This window comes from Accipiter gentilis, chromosome 14 (genome assembly GCF_929443795.1).
Source record: "Accipiter gentilis chromosome 14, bAccGen1.1, whole genome shotgun sequence".
Classification (NCBI taxonomy): Eukaryota; Metazoa; Chordata; class Aves; order Accipitriformes; family Accipitridae; genus Astur; species Astur gentilis.
Window position 1 is genome coordinate 29,021,114 of NC_064893.1, and position 27,504 is coordinate 29,048,617.

Consider the following 27,504-nt stretch of genomic DNA (forward strand, 5'->3'; position numbering starts at 1 on the left):
CATACATGCCGGATTGCAAGTTACAAAAGATTAAAAGGTTGCTAAGGAACTAGAAAATGCAAGGTAGTTTTTTGTTCAATTTAAAAGCAAATTTAAGAGAAATATTAGCTTAGAAGTTGCGCATCATAAATATTCAGAAGAAACCTTCTAGTTGATACATGGCAACAAAGGAGAAGTGTAAATTATACTGGTCATTTTCTTAGGAAATCTTCTGAAATCTAAGTATATGGAATAGATTGTATTAGTATGTAGAATGTACTTCTGAGCTGCAGATAGCAGACCCTCTTGCTATCTGTTGTCTTACACAAAATATTTGCGCAGCAGTAAGTTTTATTTGACTGACGTGCAAATACGTATTACCAATTTAAAACAAAATAGTAATTACACCATTTTGTAAAAACAAAACAAAACCAGACAATACATATTTTTCTTGAAATATTTAATACAACTATTTGCAACGTAGTTCAACCACAAGTGTTTAGAATTTTGTTTTCTCTTAGAAACTCCTATTGAAGTCTAACACCACAGACAAATAGGACTGAGATCAAAACAGGCAATTTGATCCCTAAATAAATTTCTCGCTGTATTCTGGATAAGACAGAAGGGGTATTCTGTACTCACAGACCCAAAACATAGATTCAAAGTGAAATTCAAGGTGATTTCTCTGAAAGTCAGTTAAATAACCTATAAAAATTGTTAAAGACTTCTTAAAAAAATAGCATGTGCTAAAAATCCAAAAATGTACATATTGCATTTTAGCAGATTCAGTAAAATAATTCCAAATATCACCTATAAAAGGAGAAGTCTTATCCACAAAGATTTTAATATTATTAATGAAAATATGCTTTCATTACACTAGTTTTCTTGAGTGTAAAAAAAAAAAAGTCATCAAATTTTATGTTATAAAAGAGTGTTTATATTCACCTTGAATTTCAGGAAGGTATCTGAAAATATTACTTCAGAATTCTATCTTCTGATTGAAACAATGTCTGCAGTCCTCTGCGAACATTATACAGTTCCTCTTCTTGCTGTGCAAAAAGCATTACATTTATCACATACTTTAAATATAATTTTCTTTTTTTTTTTTTCTTTTTTTTTTTTTTTTTAAGTATTGTAATTCTGGTGCATAGTGTATGCTGCTTTTAACATATCAAATATGATACTTTTCTTTTCCATGTCAATATTCAACATATTAAGACTCAGAACTAAAACAGTATATCCATATCTACCTGCTGCTTTTATCAACCAGATAAGGTTTAAAGTAAAACATGTCAGTGATACTTGGATTCTGACTCATTTTTATTTTTGATAGGGGACTAGAAATCAGAATTTTTAGTAATTTAGTGTTCAAACAGCTGTACTTACACAATAAATAGAAATAAGGACAAGATAACTTCATTTACCATTTCTTTAAGAAGTTTCTCTTGGAGTCCTTTTAAGTCTTCTTTCATCAGGTGCATCTATAAAAAGATACGGAATGCATCTTCTCTGCTCACAATTGGTAACCCGTTTTCAAGAAGACAATTACATCCCTAAACGGTTTATAACTGAGACACAGGTGCACATGCATCCACCTGCCTAAGGAAAGGGACACGTGTTTTAAATTTGTTCTTTCTTGGATGATTAACACTGGTAAACAAAGCCACAGAATACAGAACAAATCTTGCAGCAGTTTTCCCCATAATTGCACACACCTTCTAATGGGTGAAATCTAGGCCTATAACACTGAGTATTGTTACATTATAGGACATTTTATGACAATGAAAAACTATAAAAACACTTATGTGGCATTAATACAATGCTGAGGATAACTACTTTCTTCGGAAAAAAAGTCAATACTGATATCTGTTGGTAAAATTGAAAAATTATTAAAAACAAGAAAGAAACAGAAGTTCATCATACCTCTGAAGTAAAAATATGTTCTTCATAGTCAACAGTATGGTAGATGTTGTTTTCAAATGAAGTTTTAAGAATCTGAATTCTAAAGAAATAAAAGGCAGTTCAAATGGTTTTGCTATGTATGAACTTTCCACACACATCATTAATATATCCCATTATTTGTACTCTATTTGTACTTAAAAGCATGGATAAATATTACCATCATTGTTACTACTGGAATAGTCCCTCAGGTATGTGGAGAAATTTAGATGGAGAATAATTACATTTTTCCTCTAATGTAACATTTTAATCTCATTTTCTCATCTCATTTACTATCTCTATTTTATGGAAGACAGAAATTGCATAGAGAATATTAGTTAGCCTAACTTATACCTCAAATGAACAGAACACAAATCTCACCCCAGGATTAATGAAGCCTACTAACCTCTGTTGCTCATTTTTCATGTATGTACTAAAAGTATGTGTATGTTTTTTCCAAAAGGTCTGGAAAGAAAAATATTAATAAATGATAATCAGTAGGAAGTAATATTTTCTGAACTAAAACTGACTAATATCTAATATGAATAAAATAACCTACAATGACAGACTCAGCACAGAATGTGTAGGAGTTACAGTCACCACAAAAACTTGAAAGAAAGTATTAAGCTTAGCTGGCAGGATGAGGCACTTAAGGAATTCTGTTATCATGGAACCAGTTTCATCAAAAGTCTATTCTGCATAACAGTTTCAAAACTGTTATGAAAAAGAATACCCATAGCATTTTAACCAGACTTTCCATATAATTTAAGCCATACCTTCAGTGTAAAAGAAAAAAGGTGAATATAGTTTTGTGTTTACATGAATATTTGTTTATCGATTTTTACATTACAGCAAGTAGAAGACCCATAATGTCAACTGGCTCATCGTAGAACACACAGCAAATAAGGTTAAATACCTACATGCTGTTCTTGAAATACAGGCCAGCTGAAAAAAAAAGGCTCATGAAGTGGGGTAAACAGCCCATTAAAAGTAGTAATAGTAGTTTATTCTAGGAAGAAAAACATACAGCAGTGAGCTAGAAATTCTAAGAGCATAGCATTAGCCAATCCTAACACCTCAAATTCATTATTTGAAATTTGACCCAACTTTAAGCAAAATTATAACGGCTTTTTAAATCAGAATTAATGATCTAAAGTTAACGATTATATGAATAATCTATGGGTTCCATAAGAATTCACTTTTCTCCATGATCAAGCAATTAAAATACAAACCGAGAATTCTTTTTCCACGTTTTTCAGGGACTGAGAATCTTTTTCAAAATTCTCAAGTTCCTCAAGAAGAGCAAAATGAAATTTGTCCAGCTGCCTGATCCTACCAAAACAAAATGAGTTACTTTTAGAAGGTATTAATTGCATTTTAAGGGTGTTTTAAAAGAAATCTTTCATTACAGACCTGCATTCATGAAGCTGGTAAGTCATTGTTGTCAAATGCTCATGGGCAGCTCTTAATGATTGCTTAGTAAAATGATCCATTTTCCGTGAGCGGCTCTATAAGGTTGTTTTAACATGAAACTCAGATTACTTTCACCTTTGGAAAAAAAACCCTGTACTACATTTAGTACTGTAATTGCTTAGTATCACACAGATTATACTGAGCAAAAAACCTTTTTTTTTTAAATTATCTCTCTATCCTTTAACAATAAGCTTTCTGCTAATGAAATGTAAATAAACATGGGTTTATGTTTTTGATAAAATTCTACCTAACTTAATTAGAAGTATATTATTTGAAAAATATATTTCCTCAAAATAGAGAAAGTACACATGTAATGAATGATGTGTGCTTACAGCTGTCTTAGATGAACAAATGCATTATTCAGGCTCAAGTTTTCCTTTTTGCAAATAAATTTCACTCATGGGTTTGATAATTTGAAAAAATAAAAATGTCGTACAGTCTTTAGATACATAAGCTTGTTTTGAAAAAACAGACAGGATAAAAAATAAAACAGACCTGGGAAAGAAAATCATTGGAGAGTTAAGTACATAAAGGAATTGAAAAAGGCATAAAAGGAAACTTGAATTCCGTCATTTCTTGAAGTTCTATGCACATAGCCATTTTCATGTCCTTTTAAGCAAATTCTGTGGTGTAAGACAAGCTATCATTCTTATGCACGTGTACCCACACAGACAACTAATATTGTATATGAAATGTCTTGCCTCAATTTTCTTAGTAAATTCTTTTTGGAGATTCTGACATATACTGATAGTTGAACAACCAGGATCCCAGATTTTCCCATCGAAACCAGACAGATCATTTACAGATACAGTAGATACACTTTCAGACACTGAAGAGAAGTAGAAAAAGATAATGTCACAATTCAGTATGAAAAAATATCCCATTTGGAGTTGGAACAGGGCCTAGAACAGCAATTGTTATATATAGATTAATTTCACCTATTAGATGGCTGAGACAAGGTTCTATTTTCATATAAATTACCTGACTTTTTAAATGGATATAGTCTCTAAAGATTCAGCATTTCTTTTTATTTCTTTTTTTAAACATGTAAAATGCTTTTTAATGGATATTATATTTTCTTGTTAAAACTTTGATTCGTTATGTTATTTCAAACTTTCGCAAAACTATAGTCAACTTTCACTCCGTAACTAACCTCTGTAAGTAACAGCATCATCCGTTTTAAATAATTTTCTAGGCTGTAAATTTGTTCTTCTGTTTCTTTTTTTTCCCTCCTCTTTGCTTGTTTCTACTTGATCAGAATTGCTTTCTGTATCACTGTGGTACCTTCGTTTGAGAAATGTCTGTGTATTTGGCCCTTTAATCAACATGAAAGCAATGGTTAATTTTAGGTTTATTTAGAATAATGACATGGGAGGATAAAGAAGAGTATGAGAACTTGATGTAAATGACCAACAGGATTTCAACAGAACACAGAACTCTGACCCATGCAAGACTCACTCATTAAAGAGATTCATCGTAAGCCCTCTTTTCCTGATAATACCTTCATCCCCACTTTTTTTCCAGTGTCAGTGGGAATGCTGCTCTTTAAGAGTGGAACTAACTCTTTACAGTAACTGCATTTTGAAGCCCATTTTTTGTTGCTTTTCTGTTATTGGTTTTTGTTTGTTTGTTTGTTTTAGGGGGTAATTACAACAGCAGAGAAAAATGAGAAAAACAGTAAAAATGGAATAATACTGAAAATTTATAAAAGAAAACAAGATTTAAAAACTTGGGCCATATTTTTATGCCAAATAAACATTTTTCTTAACCTTTACAGAGACACAATGAAAGTCTTTTGCTTTACATTAAATATTTATACCTGACTCATGTGTGGGGCCATTAGGTTCCTCACTCCAAGACTGTACTTTACTTCCACTGGAAACAGACGTTAGAGATGGTGGTACACAATCCTAAAAGAAAAGTCACTGATTTATTAGCTTCCAAATTAAAGCACTTTCAGAAGTCTTCATCTGAAATCCACAATTATGTTGCTTTTCATTTAACTAGGGACATGAACACAACTACTAGGGAAAAAATAAATAAATAAAAAAATCACTGCATGAATTACTACTAGGTCTCACTAGATGAAAGAATAAACAAATTCTTCAAATTAATAATTATTGATAGCAATGAGTCAAATGACCAATAAGGTCTAACTGTTTCTTGCAATAGGACACAAACAAAATTTTTTCTTAAGGGAGTCACTAGTGCTTTTTTCACTAGAAAAAGTACTTACGAGAAGTGGTTTGAAGGTATACAGTAGTTTTTTTTTATTTGCCAATGTTACAATAGTTGTTAAGTAGTACATTAATGCTAAAACTATAAGAGCACTTTTTCACCTCAAGAATTTTTCCACGTAGATGTTGAATTCTTTAATTTGTAAACAATCATTTATTTTTTACTGCAAGTCAGGAAGAAAAGATTTACTCCCTGTTATTTTTTAAGGTGTTAATTATAACTGATCTGGGATACAGTTCTTTCCTTGTATCCATATGATAAACAATTTACTAATTTCTCTCAAATATTTAAAAATTAACTGGTAGGATTTTCCAAGCAGGTCACAAGTACACATTATATCTACTGTTTAACATTAAGAAAGATGCATTTCCCTTAAACCTCACCATCTGTAAAGTAGATAAAATAGATCCAAAGCTGCAGCTCTCTTCTGAAGAGCAAAAGGACTTAGGAACATACCTCTTCTTTACTTTTGGTGATAGATTTAGTGATATCTTGTAGCTTCCCATTAATAGAAATTGTGTCTGAAAAGTAATGTCTGAAACTTGAATCTTCATTATTATCACATGTTTCAGATCCCTTTGCATGTTTTCCACTGACAGTTTTGTATGTCTTTAAGCTGAGCTACACATTAACAAAAAAAAAAATCATTATTGAAAGGAGATGTACAGAAGCATAAAACAGTTGGCAGCTGAATGGAAGGATTTCAGTTAAAATAACTGTAGAGTAACTTTAATATTCTTACCAAAGATGCTTCAGTTAAAACTGGTGAGAAACTTTTACTTCCAAATGTTAACTTTTTAACAGTCATCTCAGGGGACTGATTTAGACATATACTTTCAATATTCTTTTTTTGTGGACAGAAATTATTGGGAGAGATTCCTTTCTCAAAGTTTAACATTTCCCTTTTTTCTGGTGTTGACTTCTGAAGCCCAGATGACCTTTCACTGTAAGTATGCTCTTGAGTAATATCTCCTTCTGATATCCTTTCAGCACCTAGAAAACAGTTACTTAACTGTCAGCATGAGGAATGAAAGTTAAAAAAGGTAAGTTAAAACCCCATATTGATAAGTCTTCCAACTCTAGGTATTTGCAAGTCTCAGATGTATGGAATTTTACTTTCAGTGTTGGCATATGACTTGCTACACTTGCACTTTTTGCACTCTCCACACTATTTTAGCGGTTACCAGATTCATTCTAACACTTATGTATTGCACTTCTGTATCATGCTGATGTCAAATAACTGCACCGGCCTATAAAACTGTTAGTAATGTATTAATACACTTCCTTAAATTATGTGGTACACACTAAATTAGGGGATATCTCTTATTTTAAGAGCATAAAATAAATGTAAAACTGTACTACTGTGATAATCCTCATTTAACCTCTGACTTTTGATACAGTATTGCTACAAGTTAAAAGTCAAAATACCTACATCTCATTGTCTCAAGAGATGCAGGACTCTCGGATGAAGATATTTCAACTTCCTGTTCTGCAGAATTCTTTGATTTAATAAATGCTTTAAGTACATAGTTAGCTACTCTCTGTGGCTCCATAGATAAAATATTCTGGAGTTCCTTTTGCTGATTATCATCCTTGTTTTCCCCATTCATATGTTTCTATTAAAATACAAAGTTTATATAAACATAATTTGTAAATATACAAAAGTGTATATATATACAGGTAAAGAGCATATTATCTATATGTACCGTTAAACAAGCAGAAGGTCCAAAAAGGAACATCATTGGAAGTACTTAAATTCATAAGGATATCAGGTGTTCTAATATCAATAAGCACTGAATTTAATTCAGCACCCAAATGTCTGTTCTTATGAACTTCTTAACTATTGGAAGCAATTACCGATGCTTCAGAATTTAATCAATGAAGTTTACAAACCTATTCATATACATTTAAATGTTATGCTGAAAGAATGAAAACATTTTAGCACCCAATGTCATTGCTTAATTTACTAAAAGTCCTATTTGGATATCCAGCAAATGTATTGACATACCCTCTATCAAGTCACCATTTTGTAGTGTACACAGAATAGGCATAGCATTATCAAAATTGCATTACCTAAAAGAACAAAATTTGGCTCACTAAAACCTCCCATCTAATAGACATATTCAAAATATCATTAAGTTTTTAAAATAAAGGACACAGTAGTTCTTTGCAGCAGAATAATTTTCATAAATAGAAACTGAAATACTATTATGACCGAGAAGATTATTTGGGACTGATTTTCTTAGCAGCTAAATACTCATATTAAAAAAGGGCACTACTATAAATAATAAATAAAATTAATTTCAACTTGCTTATGTCAGGCACTTAAAATTCAGGACTATTAAGTACAAAGCAGACCAGAGTTTATTTTGAAAAATATGGCAGAAGTGGATTTTTAAGAATAAAATGCAACTGTATACCTGTATTTTTGATTTCTCCTCCTTAGAGTTGCATGCTGAAGATTTCCTTTCACTCTCTGACTCTGAACTGGAAGGCTCTCTGTAATTTTTTGCTAACGCTGCCCTTCGAGGTAGTTTTTGCCTGGTGGTTTGTTCTATCATTTCATCAGTTCTTGAACTCTGTTTTTTACATTTGTTTATCTTTGGAAGAATAAACACATCTTCAGTATATATCAGACTGATTAATAAATAAATATATTAAATGGCAAGCAACTTGGTTTAATTACTTGAAATCCATTATTTCAAAACAACTAAAAGAGTTTAACTTTACCAAAGCTCAGAGAGTCCAACCATCAGTCTACTAAGCATTTTGGGAAGATAATTTTCACTGTAGATAGGGCACAGTGCAGCCAGGAATGTAAGAGTCAAAAAAGTAAAGAGGCAAAATAAATACCATTTTTGAACTACAGCAAAGGTGAAGTGGGTTTCCAAAGCTTGCTCTCTGAAATATGTGCACGTTTAAATTAGACTGTAACTGGTCTGAAATGGAACAAAACCAGAAGCCTGCATAGTGAGCAGGAACCAGCATCCTTGATCATCACCTCTGAACTGGTTACCTTAACCACTAAGACTAGAATCTATCTTCCTTTCTATTTGTCTTCCTTCTGCATTATAACTACTGCCACTTTCTCTACACAGCAGTCAACGTTCAGAAATAGAGCAAAGCATGTTCTCACTCAAAGTACCCCAGGGACCTGACATTAGAAGGGATGTAAAATGGAAGTGCAATGCCCCTCAGACTAGGGGAGATTAGCATTCTTGCCTCCTACTCTCTTGAAAAGTGATCTATGCAAAATGTATGCTTTCCTAGCTTCGCCATCTCCAGGGTAAAGTCTATTAGTGACTTCTTGGGCTTCAGATGCTCTCCATCTAAGTCTATGCAGTAGTGGAACCCTACCTCCTCAAAGCAGGCACTTTGAACTTGCTTGGGTAGATCTAGGGAAATTTCACTACTAAAAAAGGACACATTTTAGTAAGTAGACAGATTCAATATTGGGCAATTGAAGCCCTCTTCAGTTTGGATTTACATGGGCTAGATATCACCATCAATACCTGCATGTGGTGATCATATTTTCATATGCATGATTTACACTGAATGCATGTATGTAGCTTTAAGCTACTAACATTAAATAGATTTGAATAATTATGGTACATTCCAAGAGACCAAAGAGTAGTCTGAAGGGGACAGGGGAAGGTTTGGTGATTTTTTGGCACTTTGTTTTTAAACTCTGGCTTACAAACATCTACAAGCATCTGCCATTAACATGTTCATAATCACTTATAATGTACTATACTCCCAACGTTAATACATTTACAATATTTTGCAATTATTTTTCTTTCTGAACATCTATAACATTTTTGGTTTTGCAGTTTCACTATGTTATATATATTCATTTAAAGAAATTATAATCTCAAAAGTATTAAAATTAAATTAAGCACATTAGACACATGAAAACTCGTTGAAAAGCTAATGGCATATTCAATGGAGTAGATGGCTATTAAGTAGTAAATAGACATAATCAATTATTTTAAGTACTAAAACTTACAAAAGCATCAATATATAATAATCACTCTAACTCATAGCTAGTATTATGACTGAAATACTAGCTAAATACTATGTAAAAAGAATATATTACCTGAAAAGAACAAACCATATTTAACAAATGTTCTTGAAATAAGCATGGAGAAATGGCATATATTTATAAAAAAATATTTTAAAACAGTTTCTGTAGTGAGTTAAGATATTTTGAATATGTATTACAAGTCTAGTTGTAAATTTACATTTACCTTTTTCTTATTTGCATTTTTGCCTTTAGGTTTATCCACTTGGCAAGCAGGTTCAGAGAATTTATCTGCTGTTATAATACACAAAGTTATAAAAATCAGCAAAATATTAAAATGTTTTACGTTTAGAGTTTTAGCTGTAAAATCATACAATCACTTTTATGTCTGCCAACTTACTGCTTCAGTAAACTGCTTTCAGCACATTATTTTAAAAAGCCAAAGGTTTTTTGGTTGACAACAACCTCTGTCTGTCCCATCCTCCAATACTTTTACACATTAAAATACAGACTTTTGGGAAATTAACTTTTATATATTATTAGAACTAATTTGAAAATTCCTTATGCTTGGAAATAAGACAACAAAAACATATTGTATCTGCAACATAGCACATTACATGCTGTGCAGTTCATATCTATGGACAAACATTGTAGCATTCTTAAGGAATATGAAAAATGTTTCTTACTTTTGTTTGTGCTTATTGGTTTCCCTATTTTTTTGTTTTTACTGTAATCAATTAACTGGGCTTTAGATTTTCTATTCGATTCTTGTAGCCAACTAATGTCTGTCTTGCTGTCATCACCTCTGTATTCTGTGTCTGTGTCACTAAAGAGATGCTTCTTGTTCTGATTGTTTCTAGTCTACAAAAACCAAAAAATTTCTTAAGTTACTGATTTACTTTTAATACCTTTCAGTTACATGATCGGTATTTAAAGGTAGGAAGACAAGATACACTGATCCACAAAAATCTGAGCCTTACTTTTTTTCTTCCTTTCACTTCAGTGCTAGTTTTACTGTCATCTGTGTTCCTTAATTAGAAAAGAAAAAACACCTTTAAATGATACATTTAAAAATACCTGTTCTAAATCTTCCTACTGTTCATGCGATATGTGGATTAAGGATTTGAACAAATGTACCTACTTTTGTTTTCACATCCATTTTGGATATACCCGTTTACCTTAAACTCTAGTGGATGTGCTTATTTGCTAACGATCAGTAAGAACACACACTAACAATATGTCCCTTTGCAGGCTGATCATTAACAAAGAACTATCCCCCTCTATTCAGGAGTTTATACCCTCGTAGCATTCCATGAAGAGAACTAAAGCTGTTTTCTTCATGAAACACATTCTTTCCTTTTTTGTAAGCTTCCCAAAGGAAAATCATGAAACAGCCTAGGAGACCACTGCAGCTATGTTTATTGCTTGAAAGAACAACACAGTCAAGATATTATTGTCATGCATACATTCCCTGGATTTTCATAATGGAATGTTGGAGAATGCAGACAGTACTATTCTTGATAATCAGCAGACTAGGACACAATGTAACATCCCTACCCTTTTTTTTTTGGATCTGTATGAACACTCAGTTCAGTAACATGCAGTTCTTGGATCTAAAAATGTAAAAAAATAAGAAACAAATTAAGGTTTTAATTTGTTATACAATTTGAACAAAGTTAAACAGGCCACCAGACAGTAAAAGCTAAAGGCTTTTCTGCTCGGTTTTTATACTCAGCAATTAACTTACAATGATTAATTTCTATCTTAGAAATTATTTAAGAACAGAGCTGATAGGTAAAACCAACTGGAACTGACTGAAGCTTTCAGTATCTCAAACTAATACATTACTTTCCATCCACTTACTTCACTACCTTCACTAATTCAGCAGGCTCCTCTGAGCCATAAGAAGCAAAACTCTCTTTTGTTGTCTTTTGCTCTTATCTTAGCCAGATTTTCTTTTTACTCAAACAGCTGGGCAAAGATGTCTTTACAATGGGGACTGGAAGGATGGCAATAACACTTTCAGGATAATAGGATAATTTCACAACAATGATACTCCTAACAAACTGGTTTATTCTTAATTCAGGAAAACATCGTAACAGCTTTAAGTGGCCAGAACCTTAGGATAGAGTGTATCATTAAACATTTGAAAGTGATGGAGGTATTTACATGGCAAACTTTTTTCCCCACTTAGTTCAGTGATGTAATTTGAATTTTTAGATGTTAACTATACTTTCAGGAGACATAATTTAACTTGACTGAGCTCCTTTATATTCTATTCATAACATATCAATTTCAGTTATATTCTTACTCCAAGCTTTATTGTAGGCTCATCAAACCCACTGATGTTAAAGTTGTAGACATCATCCCTGTCAAACAGAGAAAGAGATCAGTTTTGTGACTGAATTAATGAACATTTCACAGAGTTAGGTATGGGCAATTATAAATTTTGTTTGAAAATGTTTTAACTACTTACACAATATGACCAGCAGATGTATTAAGAAAAGTAGTGGTTTTCAGGTTTCTATCCTGAACTTCTTCCTACACATAAATAAAAAGTTAACTCATATGTCAAATTTGGACTATGCATTTATACATACTGTCATCACAAAAAGCAAGTTCTTCATCATGAACATATGAAAAAACCTAGCAGCTGCTCAGACTTCCACTTGATTAGCAACAGTACAATATGGCAAAAGGGGACAAGAGCTAGCAGAAACCAAATCTTTTAGAATTTATCCTTTAAGGATATCAATAAAACCTCAGAATTTTTTTCCCCCTAAACATTAAGACTAATTCCCGTGTCCTGGCTATATCCCATTTAAGGATTCTATAATCTCATTTACTATAATATTTTTATTCTAAATATTTAGCATTGCCACATTCAAAAGGAACAGATTCAATTATATAATATATAAACAGAAATTAATTTGGGTTTCACTGGCTGATAGTTGCCTGCAAAAATATTATTCCACATAAGTAAATATATAAAAAGTGTTTTAAGTATATATAGTCAACACATAAATAACATTAATGTCTACAGATATTTAACATTCAACGATATTTGTGAACTTTCGCTTTACATCTACTCGCTACCACCATATATGTACATATATCTGTTCTGAAAAAATTTCCAATAAAAGCAATAATATGTTACCTTAGAGACACAGGATTTATTTAAATGCAGCCTAAAACATAAGGATACATTTTGTTAAATGCTAATTAGAATATATGGATTAGAATACTACTTATATAATTAAAGGCATTCTCAAACACAACAAATTTATTCAAGCATTTAAATACAAAACCAAGTGGATTAAAAGAGATCAGGCCCTTTCATTTTTGCACTCTAGAAAAATTCATTCCACATCACACAGCTAGCTATACTGCAGGTTCTGCTTGTCTTCCAAATCCCTATCCAAAAGGTTTAGAAGGTGACGTAGCCTAACTATTCCAGTCCTTTGTCACCCAGTTACAATCAAACACGGAGAGCATGTAATTACATGTAAAGTATATCTCCAAGCATCAGTTCCAGAAAGGTAAGACTAATTTTCTTATTTAAGAATTTGTTAAATTTAAACTGTCTAACAGTCAACTCTTTCAGGAAGAGAGAACTAGGAACTTTAGATGAACTGAATCCAAGTTTGACCCCCAAACTATGACGATAGGACGGTGCAATGCCCATGAACAGTCCCAGTTAATTTCTCTCCACAAAACATGTTGTGAGTGAATGAGTGAAAGACCACTGAATGAAGTTTCTAACAGCCTTTGTAGTTATTTCAACTACTAGAACTATTCAACTACTAGTCTCCTACTCCTCAGTACAATAGGGTTTATCAGAAGCGAACAAATGATTCAGATTAAAGCAGGATATGAAATAATTGTGGACAGAGGAGTAGATCACAGACAAAGCCACATGCACAAAAAGAATAAGCACAAAAGTAAATTGTTCACATCATACCTGTTAAAACCCAAGGAGTCTCTTGCTTTGCCTTTTTCATCAGTCTTTACTTTGTATCTGTCACTGATTTTACTAATTAGGGATTTTGTTGCCTCTGTTATTTCTTTAGGCTTTGTTTTCTACAAAAATAGAGTTTAAGACTCAACTTTGAACCTGTTCAACAGAAGGGCAAAGCTGCAAACAGAACTACAGGTTCCCAACAATCGCCTAAACTTCATTAAATGTCTTCTAGATGTACTAAATCACATTCCTTTGAAAACCATTTTCGCTTGCATTGCCCAACAGTGAGCAATAAAACATCAGTTTAGCAGATATTTTAAGTGTTGTGGTTTTGTGTACTATAACATTCAAAAGTGAATGAAGAAGTGCATGGAAAGCACAAGTTGGTGCTTATTTAGGGACTTTTTTAAAAAGATGACTTTTAAAAAGAAATACAGAGCAAACTAATCTTAAACAGGACACAGAGTAAACAGTGAAGCTGACATTAGTTAATTCACTTGGTCTTAGGGGAAAATCAATTAAAAATAAGTTTGTGACTAAATGAAAGTAAAACACAAATTTTGAGACACTGAAAATTTGACAGTTCTCTTAATTGCAAGTCAAAGAAATGAAGATAAGAAACTCACCATCTTTGGTTGTTTTGCATTTGCAGTCTCTTTTCTAAAGAGAACATCATGTTCCTCTTTTGTAAAATCAGAATGCAAAGATGTTTTCGACGCTTTAGCTGAAATAAATGTTTTAAATGATGTTTCAGTAGTAGTTTAAATATTTTTCCCTTCTGTACTTAACAGTTTCTGTTCCAAATGATTAACACTCTGACTGTCCACTAAGTATTTTGCAGTTCTCTTCCCTCACGGTATCAATTTAATTTTCTTCTCTTTTCTAATTTGTTTATCTGGAGATATACTTCAAAAAATTCAGTAAATGCTTTTTGTTTCACAGCTCTTTCACTAACAATAGAAACTAATACAGGAAAAAAAAGCACAACTGTAGGTTAAAAGTTCACCTTAAACTTTTTTTAACACTAACAGTTAACAAAGTGTGAACATGACCTGGATAGGACGTTGGATTTAGCTTTTGTTTGTCACCAGTTGTTATATTCTTCTCAGGAATAGAACATGCTCTTTTTTTCCATGTTTTGGTTTTATCAAAAGAACTCTCCAAAAGACCAGACAGCCTAACAAAAATAATACCATCTCATTACCAGTGAACTGCAGAAAGTGAGTCTTAATTATAATAAACATGCATCAAAAAATAGGAAAATAATAATATCTTGTAGGTATCAATGCATTTTACATTGGTACCTAAGCCTGCTACCATTGTTCAATTAACCAACACATTATAAAATGGCAAAGCTTCAGAAACAACATTTTTAAGTCAACTTCGAAAAGGCAACAATATCCTATGGCTACCATTAAACCTCGAACCTAGATAAATCTGTGGTGTGTCAAATCTTTTTATGGCACAGTTCACTTACGTAAACCCATATGTCACTTGTATTTTACCTTCTTATATCATCTGAAAGAATTACCCTCCTTGTTACTACTAAAGCTTACTTAAACTCCTACTCTGAATTTGTTCATGAGTACTATTTTCATAAACAGAATCACCAATTTGAAGTCTTTGATTAAGACAACAGAATACTATTGTTCATGAAGTAGTCTTAGCAAATACATATAAGACTGCTGTTTTGGTGCCATGAATTTCAGAATAAAAGAATAAGACGACATAATAAAAGTTACCTGACTTACATAGCCAACAGTTCTTAATGCAACTCTCAGGGAAGACAAGACACATTCTGGCATTTTCCAAAACTATGCAACAGAATTTCAATTCTGGCAATACTTGAAAATACTCCCTTCAAAGTGAGTGACAACAACAGTGACTTGGAATCCTTTCCCAATACTTACAAAGGTTTGTGGCTTCTCCCTACTGGCTGAGAATCAGGAACAATATCTAATGCTTCATCTAAATGAGAGATTAATTTGGTATCAATTATTATTACAAAAGAAATGCATAAAATTAAAATAATGTTAAAAGGACTATCAACACTTGTAAAATTACTTGCCTAACATTTGCTTTTGTGTGCCTTCATTTTCTGCCTCTTGTATCCTTTCTAAAACTTCTTCAGCACACATTCGCTATAGTGGGATAATGTCCAAAAGGAAATACTAGTGTAAGACTATAAACAGTATAACCTCATAACCTTGTACTTTCCCTAATAAAATATGAAATTATTTTTTCATTTCATGGAAGTGCTGATTCCAGTTACCTTTTCAGGTAGTTTTATCTCATTTCTAATATCCGACTTCATCTTCTGTTCTGTTTCACAAAATTCATTGTCGAGTGTACATCTTTGCCTACTCTAAAAAGCACAGTAAGTAATACTGACAATTGGGGGGGGGTGTGGGGGGGGCAAAAGAAGTAAAATTCCCCCAGAAAGTAATATTCTTAACTACATATTCTATATGTTAAAGCGGTTTTCTAAAGCATGGCTATATAAAAAATTGTTTCAGAATCCCATAGTGCAGGATTTGACCTGAATCTGACCAAGAAAGACACCTAGAACCAGAAATAAAATAAAAATGTTACTTTGAAGTCTTTGTTCAACTGGAACAGAAGCAAAAATACATATACTCAAACTGCAGTTCAGTGACACCTATGTAGTTTTGTTTGATTTTAGTGAATTCCTAATCAAAAATGCACTAAAACCAATGCAATAAATGCTATAACCTGAAGACATTAACATTTCATAATTACAGCTGAATGTATTATATGTTTTTAAGAGTATTTCAACACTGCATAATTAATTTGAGACTCTGTGTATACACCGTTCTCATATTACACACAAAGGAAGAATTGTGGTTCTAGTAAAAGCAAGTTAACTCTGGGGTCAGAATTGATGAGTGAATACAAATTTTAGCTAATTTTGTAAGAGTTCAGTCTGACTTCAGACATAATAAACCTGAAACCTAGAGGACAAGAAAACATTATGCAATAAAGTAAGACACACTATTTTCTAGAAGTGAGGTGCTGACTGCAAAATTCTAGCTCTTTAAAATATGAATTAGGAACAAATTAGAATAGAAATTAATGTTATTCTAAGTAAAAGACTTAGCTACAGATGACATGCATACTCCAGTAGGTTTTTGATAGAAATTCTTTTTTCTGGTCTCATTTATTGCATTATTGTTAGACCTTTCAGCAGAGCTCATCATTTCCAAAGGTAATTTAAATCGTCCTTTACAAGGAGTGGCTGAAAACAAACCAGAGACATGTTAGAATTCTACCATTTCTTCTAATTACTATGCTGTCTGTGACATCAATATGAAGAGTTCTGCCCATGATCACATCTATTCCATAAACTTTAAAAAAAGTTGGCTAGTATTTATATAAACTCATCATGCACCTTTTATAATTCCATTGATTTCAGTTGTTACATGGAGGTTAATGAGCCCATAGACACTGGATGTCTGGAGGCAAGCAATGCTTTTTACAGCTTGGCTCTGGTAGAAAATTGGTCACCTATTTAAAGATTTTACTGTAATATATTTTTGCTGGAATAGACTGTGTGGTTGAGTTCCAAATAAAAAAGTTACAGAAGTTCTCTGTCTTGTTCCATCCTAATCTGAAAATGCCATCTTTTCTAGCCTCTGTTACTCTTAATTTGTATGTGATACATGGATATATATAACTAAGGATACTGATGCACTTGAGACAGTTAAAGCAAGAAAATTGTTTGTTAGTCATGCTGTTCTGCCACTAGTTGCACCTCCAGCCTCTACTGGTCTTTGTCTTACAAATCTCTCCCTTGTAAAACATATTAAATATCTGTTACAGTAAGACTATTAGTAGGAAAGTGATGAGTCCTCTTCCTGATAAAGTCTTTTCCTTATCCTTTTCTCTGTAAGAAGCACTTCTGATGTAAGCATCAGTAGCACCGGACCTGTGACTCAACCTTGCACCGGATCCCACCTTGCTCACTAGTCATATAATCAACTGCCCCTTGAAGAAACACATGCAGTTTCTAGAGAAGAGTAAAATGCAAGCGAGATGTACACATTGGAGAAAGCTATTTTCCACCACAACTGCTATAAAAGCACTAACTGCTGAGAATTCTTTAAACCAAGAGCATATGAGGAGAGAGATGAAAATCACCCATGTTTTAGGTCTTCTAATTGATAGCTGACTTGTCAGCTTGCTCCAGCACAAACAGCTGACTGACAGCAGCAGTAAAAACGATAGGTGGCTTTCAGCTGCTAGGAATGCATGAGCAGCTACTATCCTGCATCATGTCTATGGACCAGTAGCAAGTGGCCTAGCTTAAAAATTTCTAGTTTAAAGCACTTGCTAAGGGAGATTCCATAAGGTCTACTTTTCATTTCCAGTTCTGCAAAGGATCACAGTTCATGCTTGTATTTCAAAGACAATTTATAGCATATTTTTACCCTGAAAGTACTTGTAAACTTACATGTGCTAGCAAATACCAGTGGACTCCTTGTGGAAAATCTTGTAGTTCCAGGAATAAGCACGGATGCTTCAGATACTTTCCTTTTACAAGATGTAGGTATCTTGAGGAATGAAAAAAACTTGACCGTAATACACAGATTTAAGGATGGCAACACAAGATTTTAGAAAAAAACCAAACAATAAACCAAACTAAAAATCTATTTCCAAGAGTCTTTTGACCCTTTCTATTATTGGAATATCAGTTGCTGTTGCTGCATACATCAAAGTAATGTGATTTTTATGCAGTTCCCTTTTTAGAGAAAGTTCACCAAAATACTTGATTTATATAATACTTAAAAACTAATGTTTTTAAACCGAGATCAGCGATTGTTGTTTTCTAAATTAATTCAATAAAGTACGGACAAATCCTGTCCCTTGTTAACAATCAAAGTAACCAAGATGATTCGCAGGAGTTCCTGCAAAGCTATCACATAAGCTGTAAACCAGCAGAACCTCAGGAACAGGCTTACTAGACCACCCCTAGAAACATATGCACTGTGTGTTTATTGCGCAATGAAGACATGGTAACACTGCTTCATCTTTTCCACCATCCCTAGCATATTTGTAGTTAGTCCTAGTATAACCATAATACGTTTATAACTTTAGAGTGATTGTGGGGCAAAAGAAACACCAGGCTCAATCTCAGTTTAAACCAGAGAATCAGCTACGCATAGGAGCAGTCCCATGAAATTGATTTGATTAACCACGATATAGGATTCATCTTGACAACCATGTGCTTTTTTGTAATCATCAGCCTTTGTGAATGCCAAGCCTATAGGACTTGTCTCTAATTACAGCTATTACCGATCATTAGTAAGTCTCCAGAGGCTATACGAGATTTTCATGTATTCTAAGAGATATCAGCATGGCATGTCTTGAAAACACTTTTTACAGAGAATTCTCAGAGTATAATGGTCTAAAGAATGTTAACAATTGTTTTTTTATTTTTGTCACATTGTTATAGTTTCAAAATACATAATAATGAGAAATTTTTTTGCAAAGGGATTTATATAGCTTAGTGTCAAGTCCTAAGAAAAACAATCAAACCCTATATTAATTATATTCCAACTGTAGAATAACAGGGTTTTTATATTACAAAATATGATAAATATTTAAATTGACTTGTATTATTTATGTACTCTTTTCTGTTTTGATAATCCTACTTACCTTGGAGGAACCACTTCTACATTTTTCTTGATGGTTATTTTTATTCAGAGTCCTCAAAGTTCCAGGAAGTTGCTGGGTACTGAGTTTCTCCTCCTCTTCAGATTTTTCTTCCAAACATGGTGACAACTGACTTTCTGGTACCAAAACCTATATAACATTTTGGATTTTTTAAATTTTTATACAATATTTGTATTTTATTATGTTTTATATTTATAGAACACACACAGAGCAACTTCTTTACCTTAAGTAACACATTCCTCAATGTAATTTTGATAAAGTTCAGAGCTTATATACTTTATAGTTTGACAAGCATCCAACCTAACTATTATTTTTGCTAACAAGGATGGGTTACCAAATCACAATTCACATAAAAGAACTTCCCCCGTGTATATTTGTCTGAAGTATTCTATGATTTGGATATTAATATTATCTCCCCAAATATACAATACATACTTACCAGAAATCACTTAACTAGTTTTACAGTTTTCTTTACTTATTGGCATTTTACAAGTCCTTGTTTTTATGGTGAATGATCACAAAATAGCTAAAAATCAGACTAAATATAAAAAAACCCAAGAAAACAACCAGCACAGCATACTGAAGTAAAATACCTGTGATCCACTTTCATCAAAGACGACATGTACAGTCGTTTTGGCAACTGATGCACACTGCTTCTTACTAAAGCCCTACAAAGTGAGTAACCATCCATGTAAAATATACACTTTGCTAACTTTTTTAAACAAGAAACATAAAATACTTAAGTCAGAGAGCACAAGTGTCTGAAATCAGGTTATAGGGGAAAATAGATTCTAGAAGCTCATTCCAGTTCCATTCCTCACAAGTTTCTCAGTCAGTCAGTGTTCAGGGCGAACAAGTTTGTTACAAGCAGTAAGGAATAAGCTATGGCTTGCTAAAATTGTTTTACTAAATGAGTAAATTTGTAAGAGTGGTAAGCATACTGCAAAACGGGCTAGCTAATAAATAATTTCTGAAAGACTTCCGAAGCTTAACATACTATGGGAGAAATGCTGTTCTGTAGTGGCGATTTTAATTAGAAACTCTTGGTATAAATAGATACCAATAATCACAGCTATGACAACATTTATATGGCAATGAGACATTTATTTTGAATCAATTAAAAACTATTTGAAAAGGTGTTTAAATCTTACCTTACATTTACTAAATCCATAAATTTTTCCAGTTACATCTTTGATTTCCAAGATAGAATCAAAATATAAAAAAAATTTCTCTCCTTCTTGATTACCCACATTCATTGGGCTTTTTAGGTCTATTGTTAGTAATTTCTTTGAACCTTTTTCTGGACAAAAACAAAATTTGAAAAGTAGCTTCATTACAATTTAACATCTCGTATAATGTTTGTAAATACATGAAACTTGTATTCTTTAGTTCAGCTACTAAGATGTACATTTTCTTTTAAATTCACTCTAACCTACAATAATTTTTTTTAGTGAAACAATTCAAGATTCAATCTTTTAGAAGTACTTATTCTGTATATTATCCTGTAGAATTTTCTTTAAAGGTTATTTACTATAGCTGCAGAGAAATTATAGATATTTACAAGACTACTCTAACTAGTTTAAAAGAAACATTATTAAACATCATTATCTTATGCCTTATTTTGCATTGAAATAACTATAAGACATTATTTTAATAAAATCACACCTGCATGCCTAAAATGCAAATGTGACTGCAATGCAATTTTATCCCTGATAAAAACAGTACCTATAATATTTTAAGTGGGAATTTTACTTTAATGAGAATGGAGTTGGTACTTTAGGATTAATCCATTTGAAAATCCAAGCTACTGTGTAACAAAAGGTCACATTTCTGAGTGCCAGTACCTTCAAGGCTGTACAGGTCTACCTCTTCTTCTGGTATAATGACTGTTTCCCACTGATGATCCTTATATGAAAAATACATATTTTTAAAGCTAGAAACCATTATATTACAATTAAATGAAGTGCAGTGATCAGAAAGTTATTCAGTGAGGACAAATCTTCCACTTTTTAAATCCTCTGTTACAAGGAATGACAATGAACATATGCTTCACTGGCAACAGTGAACAATGTTTCAGATGAGCTTTGGTAGAGACATTAATCTAAACAGTCGAGCCTTATCTACAAAAATTATAACTGCAATTTTGTACGTGGCTTCTTATTCATGTGTGCATATGTTAAACTGTTCACAAACAGTATTAGAAAGTCATTCCTTTGAAATTATTTGAACTAAATATGTACACCAAATCTAGATTATTTTTTTCCCCCTTCACACTACAGTTGCACACATAACTTCCACATGTTGATGTGGGGAAACAAATTTGATACAAATTTTTTTCAAGTGTATCTACTGCCTCAGAACAATCTAGTATGACAGACAAAAATTAGCTTACTGCATCATCTGCTGCCACATAGAAAGATATACTTCTGCTACCAACATTGAAATCTACCCAAAATGCTTCAAGATTTTCATCCAATGGTATCTGTAGCTAAAAGAAAAAAATCGAGATAAAAGAGTAAGAGCTGAGAGCAATGATTTATACCAGCTAACAGGCCTTGTGTTACAGTGTGACAAACTTTAAATACATGCACATCTGTACACTCCTGAAAAAAAAAAAATTCACTTGATCCTTACTTTTTTTTAGAAGGCAAAGAAATTATTCAGTTGCACAAATGAATATCTGTGGATATATGATTAAGCCCGTAACTTACCTCATATTTATCAAGAGCTGCTGATAAACACGGATATGTAAAAACCCTGTAAGAAAAGGGTATTTTGTCAAGTATCCTAAAATGCTGTAAATAAATTTTGCATATCTGAACACAGCAACTGGATTGTGTTTTCTGCACAAAACTTGTGTGCTTTAGAGACTAAGAGATCACAGCAATCAAAAGAGCAGTTACTTGCCTGCAGTTCTTTCCTAAAGGAGATAACATGAAATTTTATATATCCTCACAATTAAAGCAGTGATCTCAGACCTCTTGTCACTACGTTCACACTTCTAGCTTATCTGCTGGTATTTTAAGAATGGTATTCAAAATGAATATACACCTGATATAAAGACATACCAGACAATCTCTTTGCTGTCATGACATATAAAAGTAACATGCAGAGTATGTAATCACATAGATAAGAAAAATCTCCAATTTTCTCTTCCTTTTCATGTCCTATTTCGCTAGCAAATATTGATCATTATCTCAATGTAAATATCCTAAATCAATAAAGGAATATATACCAACAGATTACTAGCTATTGTTAGATTACATGTTTATTGAATTAACAAGCATCTCAGGATTTTGCAACAGAACTAAATAGATTACAAAAACTAGCTCCTTATAAACATTTATTAAAGGAAGTGTAGCATATGCTTCACATTATTTAAGAATCTTTCCAAATGAACATTCTTTATTTAGCAAAGTTTCTTCCAGCTGTTATCTAATAATCTGAAACATACATTATATTTGTCTTTTTTCCAAATATGGGAATTACATAAAATTAACATCTTGATAGAGAAGGCAGTATCAGTGACAACATGCCAAAAGATGCTATTATTAAATAGTAAAGAAATTGAGTATTTAAAAAATATCTTAGCTCTGCACGGTTCCCTGACTTTATACCACAGCAAAATTAGTCTTATTTGTTTGTATTATCTTTGTTTCCTAAAACCAGGGGGTTTTTTTGATACAAAGGTTACTCCCAATGAATGGTCATAAAATCCAAAAAAGACAATATATTAGCTTTAAAAAATTCAGTTTTACCTTCTTTTGTCTCCAAGCATGCCATTCACTTGGTTAAGAAATTTTCTGCAATCCTATTAAAACACAGAAATTTCTTAAAGAGTTGTAAAACGAAAGTTTACATCCCTGGAAATATTTTTCATATGACTTACTGTTTCAAACTCAGAATCTTTAATTCCTTTAAATGCATTGGACACAAACTCCATGGAAAACCACTGGCATGCCAGTTCTCCTCTTTGTTTCTGTGATATCATTCTGCATAAAGCTTCCGTAATGGCTACTTGCAGGTCATAATCTACAGAACAATATATTTTACAGGCGTAGTAGTTTTAAAGATACTACTGATATGAAAAAAACATTATTACATAGGAAACTGGTACAAGCAGTGCTGAACATTTCATATTACGTATCACATTATATCCAAATATGTAACCCATAAAGGACATATAAATAAAGAATTAAGGGAGTAAGGATGACTAAACAACTTATGTTTCAAAATGAAATTTCAACCAAACTTTCAACGAACGTCAGAGCAACACTAGGCATATAAGCAAGAGATAAGAATTTTTCAGCTTTCACCTGTCTGTACTGGGAAATTGTTGGATGCCAAACTGATCCCTGAGAGAAGTTACAGTACTACTATACATGGCTAGCAATTCACTATCCTCAAAGACACTTCATTATGAGCTTTTGCTATTTTAAAACTTATATTCTAGAGAAGGACTGAAAACTTCAAGGAGTTAGCCATGCACTGCATACATCAGAAACATTCCAATTTGCAGATTGTTTTCATGCAGCATTTGTATTTTTCAGAGGACTGTAATCGCAACACTGTACAGCTTCTAAATGCCTTCTCTGGATTTTTAAGTGGTCTGCATGTAATTTTTAAGAAGCTCAATACTAAATTGTTTATTAAGTCCCATGCTCACCTCCAGCATCCAAAATTCTCCTCCCCATGTCACTCCTGCCAAACAAAGTAATGTTTCATCAAAATATGACAGGAACACAAAGCATAGAAGAAAAGTTTCTTTAATTGCAAGCTTTCAATGTATGAGACAAAACCCTGATTCGACTAAACTTAAGACTTCAAAGGGTTATGCCTGTTATGCTAAGGATATACATCTGAAAGTACTACTGCCGAAGTGAATCACCTGATATATATAATTTTTATTCTATTTATTTTTTGAAAAGCTGTAAAAAAATTTCCTAACATGAACAGCTTATCCTTCAAGTGATTGATTCACTGTGCTTTACACACGTTCTTATAAATACCAGTTTAATTATTTTAAGACAACTGGGATAAGAAGAAGCCTAACCCATATCAGGAAAGTGGTAAATTTAGGCTTGCAATGGAGAATAACCCATGAGAATACCTGCCACTGGCAACACAACAGAGAATGCAAAAGTGAGTTAAAGAGGGACCAATGTGCGTTATAAACAGCCTTAGTAAAAACTGTCTTCCAAGCTATGCAAGTGATGTAATGATACAAAAATTATACTGAAGATTATTTACATGACAAGCAACATTTCCTTTGTAGAAAATATCTTTTTCCTGGCATCTCGAGGTATGTTGTCAAGCATTAAATTAAGTTTTCTTACTACCTAAGAAGAGTGGAAAAAAGGGAATAAGATTAAATATAAAATAAGTTAAGGTTTAAGTTCTTCTTATTTTAGGCCCTTGTAATGTATTTCATACCACTGAAGAAAATAACATGCTTAAACAATCGCAAAACAAGAAAAGACAATGAGTTCTGTCTTACCTTAAAAGGCATTTACCATAATATAACTACCTCAATTTCAATGAATTACATTAGCTTTAATGTGAACATCAGTTGTTAAAGGGTTGTGTTTCTTATTTGCAGGTTTAGATATAGAAAAAAACTTTCAAAGCTAGAGTTCTGTCTGCAGTTGATTGCTGAGCTAAAATGTACCTTAAATTTGCATTAAAAAGCCTTTTCTTTGGGGATGTAGCCTTTACAGAAGACTTTTTTTGTAACTTTCTCTCTCTTTAGAGAGGAAAAAAAAACCCTGGCAGCTTGAGGTTACTAAAATAAATAGGAGAAATTTGGAGTATACTAGAAGGTATACAAATTTCCTGCAAGTACCTAAAGAATTTACAACCAACGAACTTAATCCTATTTATAGCAGTTATAATAGAGCATATTATTTCCTATGCTTTTATACAGCTATCTCACCAGAAGCTTAATACCACTGTTTTGTAATTTACTGTCCAAAACAAAAATTATAGGTCAGTAATCTGAAAAAAAACCAAACAACAAACCAAAACAAAAAACCAAAACAAAACTCCAACATATAAACAACAACAAACATTCCCAGAGAAACATTAAATCATTCTTCTGATACTAGAGCACTACTATATTATCTTTTTTTTTTTTTTTGTAGCATCTATACAGTTAAACTACTATCTCCACAAAGTCTGTTAAATTGTTGCTTAGAAAGAAGAGTGTTTACCTCCTGCTGAACATAAATATTGATTCTTACATCAGCGATGAGGGTACATGTTCTCAGAACAAAATTTTCTAGTATTCGCATTTTACCTAATGAACAGGAAAACACTAAATTAAAGAGTTATCAAGAGCGTATTAGGGTGCCGCCTCACCAGCATTTGAAAAAAGATTAATTTTCATTTAGAAATAATAAATAGTATGCCTTCCTTTCCATACAGGATTACTGATATTTAAAAATAAGCATCTTAAGCTTCATGGTTAAATGCAAGACAGAATAGCTACTTCAATTTATAGTAAGTATGACTCTTTATGATGTTTCTATTCCTGTGCATCACTACATAAGTCCCTTGGGCTTAAGATCATTATTTTAAAAATCTAATCAGATCAATTCTATAACTTAGCTCTCTGAGATATAATTCAGACCCTGGAATTTATCTTCCCAGGGACAAGGAAATTAATCTTTCATTTTGACTGTGACAGCATAATGGTCTGTAGTGACGTTCTACCTAGTGCTATATTGAAAGGTAAGAGCAGCATGATATTCGTGATAACAAGGTCAATAAAGAAGGACTACTGTGCTATGCTAAGCTATGACAGTAGCTTAGAAACAATGTTCTTTTTAGGAAAAACTCAGTTCAGTTGCCATCTCTGAGGAGACTAGACTATCCTGCTTTCTTATTCCTGACATCAGCAAGTTACAAGGAAATCTGTCAGTAGGGAAACCGCAAATTAAACAATCAAAGTTACAGTTGACATTCAAGCTTTTTTTCACATGGATGAGAAATGTAGTCCTTTGTGCGCAGAACAACCCTCTTGCAGATAAGCTCTTTTCTGTTACGGTTTATTAGCTGAAGCATATAGATATGGTGGTATATTTACATTAGAACAAGAAACTTCGTACCACCCTCATTATATGTGTTCTTCTCAGAGCTACTTTGCCTCAAGGTATCTCCACAAGTAGTAAGAGTTATTTTAACACAGGTAACTTCAAAATGTCTCTTTCGGAGCACTTTAACTGTCATATCTAGTGTACACTTTTTTTAAGCTCACCTTCAGGTCTGCTATCACATATAACCTACAATAAAAAAACAAAACAAAACACATAATTTTGATACTGTAAATATTACAGCATAAAAATCAGGTAACATGTACAAGTAATCAAAAAGCATTTAAGATTTTAAAATTATTTCATCCTTAATGAAGAACGTAAGAGACTACTTCTAATACCACCTGTGGTTTCCCAAAATTATATTTCAGTTAAATTTATGGAAATTATTTCCCCAACGACAATAGAAAACTCACAGATCTTATAAACTTGGGGTCCTGGGATTAGCATACCAATAATTTATGTATTCAAAATTAGAGCAAGATGAAATTTTTTTGTTCATTAAACACTTACGTTGTTGTTTTTTAAATTTTATTTCATGACACTAATCATGAACAGAAAACAAGTATGAATACAGGCAAACTATTTATCCAGAAAGACTCAGAATCTGTTTCAGAAATGATTCTAACATTCACTTTAGAAGGATATTAAATAGAAACACATTTGAAAGTGAAAAGCTGTTCTTTTATGTCACAAATTGTCATTATTGATAACACCAATTTCGGTGCCTAGCGTAGACAGGAGTTACTGAGCTTAAGTTTGCTAAACACATTTTTATTGCTAAACTAGTAATAATTATATTGACAAATACACACAATGTATTTTACTATCAATATATTTTTACCAGCAACACGTTGAAGAAATCTTCAGCCAGACTTGTAAGCATTTCATTCTTTTCATTTCCTCTAAGGATCAAAATTCCTTTTACCTTTTCAAACCAATTAACCATGTAAAGGGAAAATAAAAGTAAATATTTTAATAGCATGAAAAAGGACAATAGTTTGTATTATAGTTCAGTAAAATTATACAAACTATATAAAAATTAAAACAACAGCAACAACATTACCAGTCTGCTAAGCATACTGTAGCCCCAGACTTAAACTTTTCAC

At 32.4% G+C, this 27,504-nt stretch overlaps 1 protein-coding gene across 1 annotated transcript; it reads right to left on the reverse strand.

The window, feature by feature from the left end:
- Positions 1-930: 930 nt before the first annotated feature.
- On the reverse strand, positions 931-27,286 carry SYCP2 (synaptonemal complex protein 2). Its single transcript, XM_049816556.1, has 40 exons — positions 27,240-27,286; positions 26,560-26,584; positions 24,555-24,643; positions 23,971-24,005; positions 23,194-23,336; positions 23,063-23,115; positions 22,016-22,061; positions 21,697-21,792; positions 21,149-21,209; positions 20,456-20,604; positions 19,898-19,972; positions 19,287-19,433; positions 18,082-18,181; positions 16,748-16,866; positions 15,883-15,975; positions 15,679-15,751; positions 15,521-15,578; positions 14,663-14,787; positions 14,237-14,334; positions 13,611-13,729; positions 12,807-12,837; positions 12,126-12,190; positions 11,961-12,018; positions 11,207-11,262; positions 10,630-10,678; positions 10,336-10,510; positions 9,876-9,943; positions 8,049-8,228; positions 7,061-7,244; positions 6,371-6,621; positions 6,085-6,249; positions 5,210-5,300; positions 4,544-4,705; positions 4,092-4,219; positions 3,331-3,425; positions 3,150-3,249; positions 2,324-2,382; positions 1,903-1,981; positions 1,404-1,460; positions 931-1,028 (listed from the first exon to the last, which is right to left on the reverse strand). The coding sequence occupies exons 1-40, from the start codon at positions 27,284-27,286 to the stop codon at positions 954-956; spliced, it is 3,879 nt and encodes a 1,292-aa protein (XP_049672513.1). The 3' UTR covers positions 931-953.
- Between the last annotated feature and the right edge of the window lie 218 nt (positions 27,287-27,504).

What these genes read in the sequence shown, in the direction of transcription:
- SYCP2 (XM_049816556.1), bottom strand. Translation starts at nt 27,286, where the DNA reads ATGAAATGCTTACAAGTCTGGCTGAAGATTTCTTCAACGTGTTGCTG. An exon ending in AAGATTCTGAGTTTGAAACA is followed by an intron (nt 23,116 to 23,193) that starts GTAAGTCATATG and finishes GTGTTTTAATAG; the next exon opens with GATTGCAGAAAATTTCTTAA. An exon ending in TTGATGAAAGTGGATCACAG is followed by an intron (nt 19,434 to 19,897) that starts GTATTTTACTTC and finishes AATGTTATATAG; the next exon opens with GTTTTGGTACCAGAAAGTCA.